This window comes from Corvus cornix, chromosome 21, assembly GCF_000738735.6.
Source record: "Corvus cornix cornix isolate S_Up_H32 chromosome 21, ASM73873v5, whole genome shotgun sequence".
Taxonomy (NCBI): Eukaryota; Metazoa; Chordata; class Aves; order Passeriformes; family Corvidae; genus Corvus; species Corvus cornix.
The window spans coordinates 2,042,122-2,053,973 of record NC_046350.1 but is presented as its reverse complement, the minus strand read 5'-3'; the positions used below and the strand labels follow the sequence as shown (position 1 = coordinate 2,053,973).

Sequence of the window (11,852 nt, the reverse complement as noted above, 5' to 3'; positions counted from 1 at the left end):
CATGAGTGTGCAGTTAGAGCCTCCTCAGAAAAGCTTAATCTGTACAACTGAAATCATAACTTACCTAACGCTTGACAGTGCAAACAGCCAGCCCGGGGGACCTGCCGTAATACACTTTGCCCTTTCCCCTGTTACAAAAGAGTTCAAAGCGCTATGGAGACCTTGTGGGGTTCCAACTATGCCCTTATCACTGGACAAAAAAGTCTTGGAAGAAACCACCCTTCGTTGAAGGGTGAGTCTCCCTCTGTCATTCAGAGCCTGCCTTTTTCACTGCCCACTGCTAAATCCCCAGTTTTCAGCAATGCAAGCATCTTCCAGCATGGAAAATCCATGAGGTGTCATGTTGTCCAGAAAAACACGGGTCTATATGTTGATGGTAGCAGCCTAGGCTGGGTTCAGCTGCCAATCTAGGGCTGAAAGAAGTTTTGCTCTCCACGCCAGCTGATCTTGGGCAAGCAGCTCTCTGTCAGATCTCCGTGTGGCAGAGATGGCTCCCTTGAACTCAGCCTCAGCCCTGACTCTTCCTGGACCTGGTTTTCCCTGGGCTCAGGTCAGACCAGGGCACTTTTCTGGTGCGTGTAGGGGAGGGAGGAGGCAGGGGCTGCCTGGCTTGGTGACAGAGCACTTTGGTTCCTGCAGAGAGCCCAGCGTGGCATAAGCCCAGTGTGGCATGAGCCCAGTGTGGCATGCAGTGAGCCCAAGGCAGCATGAAGAGAGCCCAGGGCAACAAGGAGCAAGCCCAGTGGGGCCTGCAGTGAGCCCAGTGTGGCATGCGCCCAGTGCGGCATGCAGTGAACCCAACGCGATATGCAGTGAGCCCACCGTGGCGCACAGTTAGCCCAGCGTAGCATGCAAGAAGTGCAGCATAGCATGAGCCCAGCATGCCCACAGCAAGCTCAGTGTGCCCGCAGTTTGCCCCCTATGCCCGCAGGTGGCCCACGGTGTACCCGCAGGTCGCCCAGGGTACCCGCAGCTGACCCAGTGCACCCGCAGCACGCCCAGCACGCCTGCAGCAAGCGCAGTGTGCTCACAGCATGCCCAGGGTCCCTGCAGCTGGCCCAAGGTCTCCGCAGCTGGCCCACGGTGCCCGCAGGTGGCCCTGCTGGCCGCGCTGGCAGCGCCCGCCCAGCCGCAGCGAGTTCGTGGCGCGGCGGCGGCCGGCGGGGGAGGGCAGAGCAGCAGCCACTCCCAGGAACAGTAGTGAAATCGCCCCGACACTTTAACTGTCAATCAGGATTAATGGGGTATAAAAGCTCCCCAGCGCCGCGGCCCTGAGCGGCAGAGACAGCAATAGGCAGAAATGAGTAAGAGCCAGAGCTGAACTAGTGCACGGCGTAATTCCTGCTCTGTGATCAGACACTCCAAGTGAAAAAACCGGGAGAGGGGGCAGAGAGAGGCGGTGATCAGCTCAACCTTTGCAGCCGGCTCAGGACAGAACGTCTATAGATATTTATAGATATTAAAACAAAAACAACAACCTCACCCTGAATAGAGCCTTTCTTAAAAAGAAGGTCCTGGCAATTCTGTCTTATTTAAGCAATTTCCTGAGTCTAAGAATAGAAATGAGCTGCCTGGAAGGCACTGCAGGCTGAAATTTGGAGACATAGGCTGCTTTATTTTATTTTTCCAAATATAAAAACCTTTCCTTTGGATCCTGGATTTTTATGTGGGTCTTTGCAGCGGAGGGATGTATGGCTACTTTTAATTTTACTCTTTTTTTTTCTCTCTCTTTTAATTAAAAAAAAGCTCTCCTGTTAAAAAGCAAGGAAACCGTTTTACCTGCATGTGACAATCCCAGAGGACACCGATCAAGAAACAGGGGAGTGACTTGGTCTTCTGCACTACTTTACTCCTACATTCTTTTTTTTGTAGGGGGAGAGAAGGATTTTTCCAGTCCAAGAACGTCTTGCCCCCAAGTTTTGGAAGGGGGTTGAAGACTTGTCACCCATCTGGGGGTGCATGAAGGGTATTGCTTTTCGTCCTCTGTCAGCTTGGTTTTGTGGAGGTTTGGAAGAGAACTTTGCCTGGGAGAAGAGGATGATCTGGAAGTGGCTGGGCGCCCTGCTGCTGTTCCCGGTGCAGATGGTGTATCTCATGGTGAAAGCTGCCGTGTGCCTGGTGCTGCCACCCAAACTGCGAGACCTGTCCCAGGAGAACGTGCTGGTCACCGGCGGGGGCCGAGGCATCGGCCGGCACCTGGCCCGGGAATTCGCCAGGAGAGGAGCCAGGAAGGTGAGCAGGGAGGGGAGGGGAGCGCCCACCTGCTGCTCTGCCAGGGAGCCCTGTTCCCTCACCTCTAGGTGGGATTGGTGGGATCACTTGGGAAAGGTGAGAGAGGCTCTCATTTTGCAGAACTGAGTTGTTACATCAATTACATTTCAGAAGTTGCCCACTCCTCCATCCCTGCATCCTGCCTTTCCCTGTCTCATCCGTGAAAATGCGATGGTGAGAAAGGTCCCCCTCGTGAATCCCCCTCTGCTGACAAAGGAGAGGTTTTTGCCTCAGCCAGGTTTCCTGTGGCAAGGGAAGGAGAGCTGAGCAATTCTCATGCATGGAGCCAGTGCTCACTTCCATTGCTGTTTCCTGGGCTTCTTCCTGGCACTGCTGGTCATGGGGGTCATGTACAGAGAGCCCTCATCTATCAGGATCATATCCAGGTGTATCACCCCAGAGGAGAGGGGCAGGTGGCTCTGGGATGGTGGGGAAAAGCGTTCCCTTTCACCCTGATGGGCTTCCATTTGTGAAAGTAATTTCTTGTGCTTCCTGAAGTCCCTTGTATTTCACTTTTGGGCAGCCCAGAGCTGTTCAAATGGAAGATGAATGAGAACCTAGCAAGAACAGCACAGCTTGAGTGGGAGCTGTAGGATTATTTGCACGTTTCCTTTAGGAGAGCAGCTGAGAGTGGTCTGTCTGCACAGGAGCCCAGAAGTGCCAGCGTAGCTGGTGGGTCCATTCTCTTGCTCAGGAATTGGTGGTTTACCTTGAAACTTTGTGGTTTGTAAGTACAGGTATGTCCCTATGTGTGAATCAGTCAGGGGATACAGGAACACATCCCTGAAATGAGTCTTGGGATGGAAAGTTTCATCTCCCCCTTTATTGGTAATTGAGGGGAGGACTGGTGAAATTAGACAGCTGCACAAATACTTCTCTGTGTGAGAGGATGAATGAGAGTAAATAGAGAAGAAAGAAGAGGAAAAATACAGAATGAGAGGCTATTTAAAGAAAAAAATTTGGATTTAGTTCAGGATAGTGTTTTGTCACTTCCTTACACATGCATTACAGTTTTCTCTGTGTGGTACAGAGCTATTCTGGCATGTAACTCGGAGGTGTAAAATATGTCAGCATTGAACTTTGATGTTTGTCTGTGTTTGTGTTTAAACATCATGTTGAGATTTACACATTCTGGGAGTCAGAGCAAACAAGTTGACTGACCTTTGGACCCAAGCAATTTGCTGAAAGTGTATTTATATTATCTCTTGGAATACCACGCTTCATTATTTATTTATTTAGGGCGGCTGGTTGCTATGCTGAGCTCTGGCATTAAAGTGCCACCATTTCTACAGTACATTTAAGAGCTGTTTTGCTGCAGTTGAGCTGGGAGCTGAACAATGGCCCTGAGGAGCCAGGGGACAGGGGCCAAAAGGAGACAGGGCTGTTTGAGAGAGAGCTGAGGATGGAATTACTGTAAACAGACACAGACTGTAGTCTATCTGTGTGTCCTATCTACAAAATCTCTATGTATTGTACAAGGAAAGAATAAATGAGAATAATTATTGGGAACCTTTGTACTTGTCTCATTTGATGTTCTGAAACACTCTGTGTTGCTAGTTATTGGTTAGAACTTTGGGGTGTTTTGCCTTTTGGGATGTTTTCATGTGTGTCATCAAGGTGTTTAAGTCTTTGCATTGACTCAATTTGAATTAGATTTTCTTTTCAGTTACATCATGGTATCCAGTCAGTCAAATATGGAACTCAGCAAGTTCTGATTCCCCTGGTAGTGGCATTGCCTGTCAGCCTGTGGTGAGAACACCAAAGTTGGCATATTCTCCTTAGCAGTTTTAATGCCAATTTTACCTACATGTGGTAGTTTGCTTTCCCTTTGCTCTGAGATTTCATTTCTTTCCTGCTTCTGTGCTCAACCCTACATTTGTGGATTTTATGCAGTCTCCATGTACCGTGCACAACCTTCTGCTTGGCACTCCTCTTCAATTTTACACTTTGCCTTTGACAATCAAAAAGAAATGAAAAAGGCTTGCAATGTCTAGCAAGTCATCTTTTGATAAGGCTTGTGAAAATTGACTGGTTTTCTCTTTTTACACTCTTAACAGTTTTACAATAATATGCTAAGCTTGAATTATTGATCATAATAAATAATTTAGAACAGATTCTGATTATCAGATGGTGTAGTCACCATATTCCAGGTTTAGAAAAAGACTGCCAGCAAAGGCGTGGAATTCTGGGGCCAAGCCCAGCGTGCCATGGAGGCGGTTGGCAGCAGTGCCGCGGGCTCACGTTCTGGTGGAGGGTGTGCAGCGTGTCCTGACCAAGTGCTCCCAGCGCCTGCGTACACAGACATAGTGGCGGGGTTTTGGAGGTAGGCGGCGATATATAACCATATTTTTGAGATTACAATCTTCAGAAAGATAAGTTAGTTGGGACTGTGAGCATATGAAACTTCTCTGGTAATTAAGCTGGATGGGATTTCATCTTACACTCAGTTTCAGAGGCTGGTTTTGTTGCTCACAAGTGAGATGTATTGGAGCCATTTTCACGCAAGGTGGCAAATGTTGTATCTCACAAGATTATCAATTGTCACATCTGCAACTCCTCTACTGTCAAATTTGATCTTGCATTTAAAGCTATGAAGATGACAAGAAATAAATCCCAAAAGGGTTTATGCGAATGGAAATACAATGTCTTCTGCTTGATTGATGAGCATGGAGACTAAAATTCTCAATCTAATGGAATGGAAGTCTCTTGGGCATGATCTTGTAAATCCATACTGATTCTCATTCTTTACCCCCATTGCTCTGCCACTGTTCCTCAAATGTGACTTGGATAGATAAATGTCTAGGAGACATTTCCTTCTCAGGTGATGTTTCTTTTCTCACAGTTGTTCATTGGCCTCTCCAAAGAAATGGCCAATAAGGGCACAAAGCAGTGCCACTTCTACTTGCAGTTTCAGAAGTGTATGTTCTGTTTTTTTCAATTAAGACGGTCAGCAATTTTTAGGCCATGAGAGACTTTAATAATCAGATCATCCCTGTTCAGGTGTACACTGACAAGTCAAAGGATCCATACTCCATTTGTAATTTCAAGTAGTTGTCAAGAACTACTTGGTCCTGGGAGGCACTGTGTATTGAAATGCTTCCTGGAGCACTTCTGGAAAAAGCCAAGAGCATGTAAATGAGCTGTATGCAGAGATGAAGTGGTTACAGATGATCCAGGACATGTTAGTATTATTATGAGGGATGAACAGCACTGACTTTTCTCCGGAAGTGCTCAAGTGTTGTAATCCAACTTGCCAGAGATGTGTCCAGATTCATAAGTGCTGGCTGAGAAGCTACTTTGCTGTGGCTGAATTGCTGGAGAAATTAACTTTCTGCTTTCAGTTCCTTCTTGGTTGCTTGCAAAATTCAAAATCCTCACTGTTGCTTGCTTTAACTCTTGAGAATTTGACTGTACCTTAAAAGTATTTGGTCAATGGAGCATCACCTCTGCCTCAGTCTCACACACTGGTAGCTCTCTCAAGGCTCATAGCTGGTGATACTCTAGTGAGCCAGAATGGCAGGGAATGTCTGTGTTAATGAAATGGGAGAAGGAGAGACTTTTATGAGTTTATGATTTAATGCCTATGAAATAAAAATCCACTTCCAAAGCCTAATGGTGTTTTGCAAAGACTGTACTGTATAATCCAGTTAATATTGGGAAGACTGGCCCCTTTGAACAGTATTTCTTGTGTTGGAGAACAACCCTCTGCAGATGTGAACAGTCAGGGGGTGTAGGGACTGAATGGGTTCATTCACTGCTCAGTAGAGTGGGAAACTGCTCCTGGTTTCCTCAAAGCCATTTGCTTTTCCTACAGAAGTTTCATTATAGTACCTTTGCCAGGGAATTGTCAGCTGTGGTTTTGATGGTCTCTAGTGAAAAACTTTTGATTCCTACGTCTTTTGTATGTCTTGCTCTTTGTTAGGTTTTCATCTAGAAAACCTTGATCTCTAAAAATTTTCCTTGTCATTTTAATTTACTTTGTTCACAGATTATCTAATTTGAGGTGTGATTGAACAGGAAGGGGATGCTTGATTCGTAGGCATTCTGCATTTTTAAATGTCAACAAAACCTAATAAAAGTAACTGAAAAAGATGTTAATGATAGGACAGAAACAGATTCCCCCACTCTAATATGTAATGTAGTATTCTTGTTTATCTGACAGTGACTTTGGAAGAGTTTCTTGGGCCTTTCCAAAAAAGCCTAACAACCCTGAAATCTCAGCTGTTCTTTCCATCAGTATTTTCACAACATTTTCCAAAGTCAGACCTCAGTGTCTGCATTTTGGAAGATTTCTTGTCATTTGGTTGTGCTGTCCTCTTTCAGTTCAGTGGCAATTGGGGAGCACCAAGGATGAGAGCTGTGCAAGTCCACACTGCTGTTGGAACCTGGAGCTTCCCTCAGTGTTCCACTTTCTCCAACAGAATTGAAAACCTCAGAGGAACTACAAGTGCTTGAAAGCCTTGTATAATTGGAGGGGTTTAGCTCTGTGAGATTTGAGGCTATTTTGTGTTTAGGCTGAGAGTATTGGAGAGAGGTTACGTAAAAAAATGCTACCAGGTCTTAGAATTTAGACTTGTATTCCCAGTAATGGAAAATTTGGCAAGTTTTGAAATGAGTTTATCAATGGCACACTCCTCCCACACAAACTGCATCTGTAGGCCTACGAATATTTCACTTTGGTCTTTATGAATCATGTTGACATATTATTTCACAGAATATTCTGAGTTAGAAGGGACCCCACAAGGATCATTGAGTCCAACTCTTAAGTGAAGGGCCCCTATATCATTGTCCTGATTTGTATGAATTAGTATATGTCTTCTAAAAACTTTATAACACATACCAATACTATATGATCAAGGATTAACTGCACTGTGACTAGACTGGATATTACAATACCGATCTCCTGAAGTGAGGGCAAAAGACAGCCACTGCTACTGTCCTGCACCTTTTTTTGAGGTGCAGGACAAAAGCTATAAGCGTCTCCCATGGATTTAGTAAGAGTTCTTATTCCAAAATGACTTAAAGTATTGGTCACTCTCAAACATTCATCTCTGGTTGCACTTTCAGGGCCTCTAGAAGACTCTTAACTAAACTGCACTGGAGAGTATCTCTTGCCTGGCATCAAATTCCTGGCAGACAGGAATGGAAATGTGCCCCGGACTTCATCCAGAAGGGCTGTAGTGTTCCAAACCTGGAAGCCTTTCTTTTGTAATGTACAAAGGTGTATAATTCCTGACCATGTGCTGGGGGAGTGGGGAAGGGATGGGAAGGCATGAGATCTCTGCAGGAATCCCAGCAAGCCCTTCTGCGTCTGTCAGCTTTAAAATCCATTGTGCTGGGCCAGTTGTCAAGGAGACACTTTTGTTCTGCAAGTAATAACTGATTTCTGACACATTCATTCCTTCTCAGCTCAGAACATGACTAGACCTGATCTGGCCACCCCAGAGAAGATTAGTCCTGATAGAAGGAAAAGAACTGGTTTAAAATTACATGCCTTCAGAGCTGAGAGGACCTGATTTTCCTCAGAATCTGATTAATCACCATGTACTTGTTTTTAACAGGCATCATGACCTATCGTAATGAAGTCAGAAAGCCTTTAAAATTAATTTTGTAAAAGAAATGGATGCAGTTCTGATGTACATTACGCAGTGCAATATGCCAGTGTGGTGCACTGTGTTAAGGTGGCCTGGTGGATAATAATTTTTAAAAGACTCAGTGTAAAATTTTTACATATATATATATTTAGATTTCAATGCTAATACAGTTGTTGCCAGGTGAGCATCTGTGCCCATTCTGAATGCTTTTCTTGCCCTGTGGTGGTACCACAGTGACATACAGCCCACGTGTCTAATGGCTTTCTCTGCAGTCATTTTGAAATGCAAAAAAGTAAGTAACCATTTGGAAAAAGCAATCTGACATTATGTGAAAAAGATAATGTAATCTAAAAGGAAAGTGCACATATTCTATGCTGTAGATATTGTAGTGCAATGAGAATATTTGCCTGTAGTGCAAATATCAGGCTGTAGGTGATTAATCTCCTGTTGTGTGTGGTTAGAAAAAAAACACCATAGGAATGCAGCAGCTTCAGGGATATGTTAAATGATGGTTACTTTAATCTTTCTTAAATTTAAGCACTTAATCTTACAGTGAACTATTAGAGCATGTCACAACTTACCAGCAACCAGAAGTACGTGAGAAGAACTGAGGAGTGAATGTTTTTCCATGTCATGCAAAATAATACATTAATTTGAAACTTTTGGTAAACTATAAGAGCACAGATCTGATTGGGTGGCTTTACGGTCTCCAGAAAGGCTTTATTTCTCCAAAGATTATATCCTGATGGCAGCTTTATTTAATGGCTTCCTGTTGGCAGCTCCCTACTTTGTTGATTGGATTTAAGGATGGGCAGAAGAGACCTTGTTTCGAGTCCCAGGCTGCGATGGCATGAAGCCTGTGCTGGGTGCTGGTGCCAAGGCCAGCAGTTGGAATAACATGCTGAATAAGTGTCTCTGCCTGGCAGGCACTGCCAGAATTTATCAGCTCTCAGATCTTTGGTGTCTGTGAAGCAGCTTGGGCTGGAGCTGTTTTAACTTATGATTTGGAGCATACCTGTTTTTTGTTGCTGGGTATGTTGTAAGGAGAATAAATAATGTTAACAAGAAGTGGAACTTCGTGTTACAGGCTTGTCATCTCCCATCGGGATATGGTGATGTCATGAGAAAATAGTGTCCCAATGAGACCATGCTGTGTTGGCACACCAAGATCCAGCACTTTTTAACATGCTGAAGGTCTGGCATCAGGGCAGTTAAATGAGGCTTCTCACTAAATACAAGGACTGTGCCAATGCTGTAAAAAGTCTTAAAGTTTTAAGGATGAGGTTATATATTAATGCCATTGCAGTGCCTCAAAAACTGACTTCACACTGTTTAGCATAAAGATGCTAAATGTGCTCTATAAGAACAACAGCAAAAGATAATGCTGGCCTCAGGGTTGGCAGGGATAAAATAAATAAATGTGACAGTAGAAATAAAAACCAAAAGGCCACAATGAGTACCAACACAGAACTCTCTGCTAATTAAAGCCAGAGTCTGGAGCACCACACGTTGAGCCACTTTAAAGTTTTGGGGGAGGCATCACAGCAATGGAAGTTTTAAGGTGGGGTTTGAAAAGCAGCAGTAAAGGGTTTTGAAGAATGTTTAGAGAGGTGCAGGACGTGTGGTAGAAAACAGGTTGTTCTAAAAATTAATGCTGGGAGGTAAAGGCTGCAGTAGGAGACCTGATGCTAAATGAAAAGTGATGGGAACATGGGTAAAGTGAAAGTGAATACCTTGAAAGTGAAAACAGAGGCTCAGATCTGGCAAGCTGGAGGATGAGGCAGTGAAATTCAAAATGAGCTGACCTGGTCAAAGCAGTAGATGAGGTGTTTGATCTTGAGCAGGGACTTGGACCAGAGGACATGCAGAGGTCCAGAGCCTCAACCATACCCTGATTCCGTAATTCTCAGTCTTATTTGTACCACAGAAAGGAAAAAGGCAGATTTTCTGAACTTCAGGGCTGATAGGAAGGTTTTGGTCTATAATGTTTCATGTTACTTATCTGAAGTGATTCATCCCTATTTTATTTGCATTGTTTCATCACCTACAGTGACTTGTAAAAGTACTGCTGTGTATTTATGTTGCATTTATGTCATGGCTCTGGCACAGGCTAGGAAAAAGTCTCAGATTTGTAGAACTATTTCCATCTGAAGCACTGTAGGTAGTATTTACTGCATTATAAAAGAATCAAACATGCTGTTGAGCTAATGTCTAATTTAATTAGCCAGGCACAGCAATTTGCTTTAAGAGTGACCATAATCCGTGCATACAGTCCTAATCATTTGACTAAAAACATTTTAAAGGAATCAAAGATTTTATTATTTTTGAGCCTGCTGTGGAAACCTGCTTTATTAGGGCAATACTATGCAGTGGATAGTAAAATTATGAAGGAGGAACTTAGAAAACTCTGAATAGACTCTGAATTCCATTTCTCAAAAGATCAGCAACATTCAAAGCTGGTACATCAAGAACTATCTTGTTTTACATCAAACTGCCAAAGCCAAGACCAGGAACTCAGCCTGACAGTAACCTGAGAGGGATGAAAATATTAAGGCAAAAAAAAAAAAAAAAAAAAAGAGGACAAATAGATGATAATGATGAAGTTCACCGAAGTAGCCAGTTGATTGATTCTACAGGAATGATGGGCAGAAGGAAAAAAGGCAATAGTTCTCTTGATTTCCTTCCAATAAAATTGGACAAGGGTCTAGAAATTCTGTATCTTTCCTTCTGGGCAGTTTGAAAATGTCAGTTAATGATTATTGAGTATTTGAGTACTGAGGATGAGTTAGAGTATTTGTTTTAAAATCCACTAACAAATGCTAGTTAGTGTTTAGTGTTCACTTTCACTTTGATCCCTGGCCCAAATTGAAAGCACAAATCTAACATGATTGCTGCTTCAAGGTTTTCTGCAGGAAAGGGAGACTGAAAAGAAAAACTCTTCAAGACAGAGAAAAACAGCCTCAGAGCTGACCACCGAGAGCGAACAAGCTCTGGCATTTTTAAACCTGTGCTTATCAGGAATATAAAGCAGAAATTATTAGAGATCTTTTTAGCTGGGCCCAGACTCTGTTCTTCAAAGCATCCTGTCAACATCCTGAAGAGTCGAACAAGTCAGACCCAGGCACTGCCAGATCCATTGGCTGATAACACTGACGCCAGGAGAAAAGGGTCAAATACATGTTGTTTGACCTTTATCCCAGTGGGGATTAAATTGATTCTAATTAATAGACTTGGGAATAGATGGGTACCTTGGCAGAGTTTGTAATTAATTTAAATTGTTCATCCCATTATCTTAGCCATAAACTATGCATAATTACAATGGAATTTTGTGGACAGCCACCCTTTTCTTGCCGCCTTCTTAATTACAATTTATTGACTGCAGTGCTGCAGAGCTTATTTGTTTTGGTTAACATAGGGATTTCTGTTGTCTTACACTGCCTGAGCAAATGTGTCAGTGCTCCATTTATAGCAATAAAATCATGTTTGAAAGCACAAATGCAGCTCTGCTGAATCAATTGTGCTTTAGGTGTGTGCCTGTGAGGTAAACCTGGCTCTCAGTGTGCGATCAGTGACAGTTGTACCTCTGAGTACATTTAACCAACATAAAATTATACATATTTTGAAGTGGTATAAAAATGATGCCTGGAAAGATTCTGGCTGTGATTATCCTGTAGTATGACATAGTTTTAGCCACAGATTGCAAAGAGTCTGTAAAAAGGTGGGTGGCAGTTGGTGTGACCTGGATAACAGTGTATTTTTTCCCTTATCTCAGTGAAAGACCCTTCTAAAGTGGGTGCAAATGGAGTTCAAACTTGACTTTTCATTCAGTCGTCATCCCTTCTCTTGGGCAGCACAAGTGTATCCATGGGTGCTGTTTGCCTTTTTGGTAGGTCCTCTTTTCCAGTAAGTCCTGGACTAGAATCTTGGTGTCGAAACTTCGAGCGCTGGCCTGTATCAGAGAGTCAAACTTCAGGCACTGAAGTGTTT

The 11,852-nt window shown here is 43.6% G+C and overlaps 1 protein-coding gene across 3 annotated transcripts in view; it reads left to right on the top strand.

Moving 5' to 3' along the window:
* Window positions 1–1,263: 1,263 nt before the first annotated feature.
* DHRS3 (dehydrogenase/reductase 3) overlaps window positions 1,264–11,852 on the top strand; it is a 31,101-nt gene continuing 20,512 nt past the window's right edge. Inside the window, exons 1-2 of one of the 3 annotated variants that reach the window (XM_010405795.3) lie at window positions 1,264–1,511; window positions 1,873–2,232. In XM_010405795.3, coding sequence (XP_010404097.1) covers window positions 1,960–2,232 — 273 coding nt within the window. In that variant the 5' untranslated portion in view covers window positions 1,264–1,511; window positions 1,873–1,959. Of the gene's footprint in view, window positions 2,233–2,294; window positions 4,595–11,852 lie in introns of those variants that run through there. The other 2 variants (XM_010405794.3, XM_019289797.2) reach the window with 2 other exon arrangements.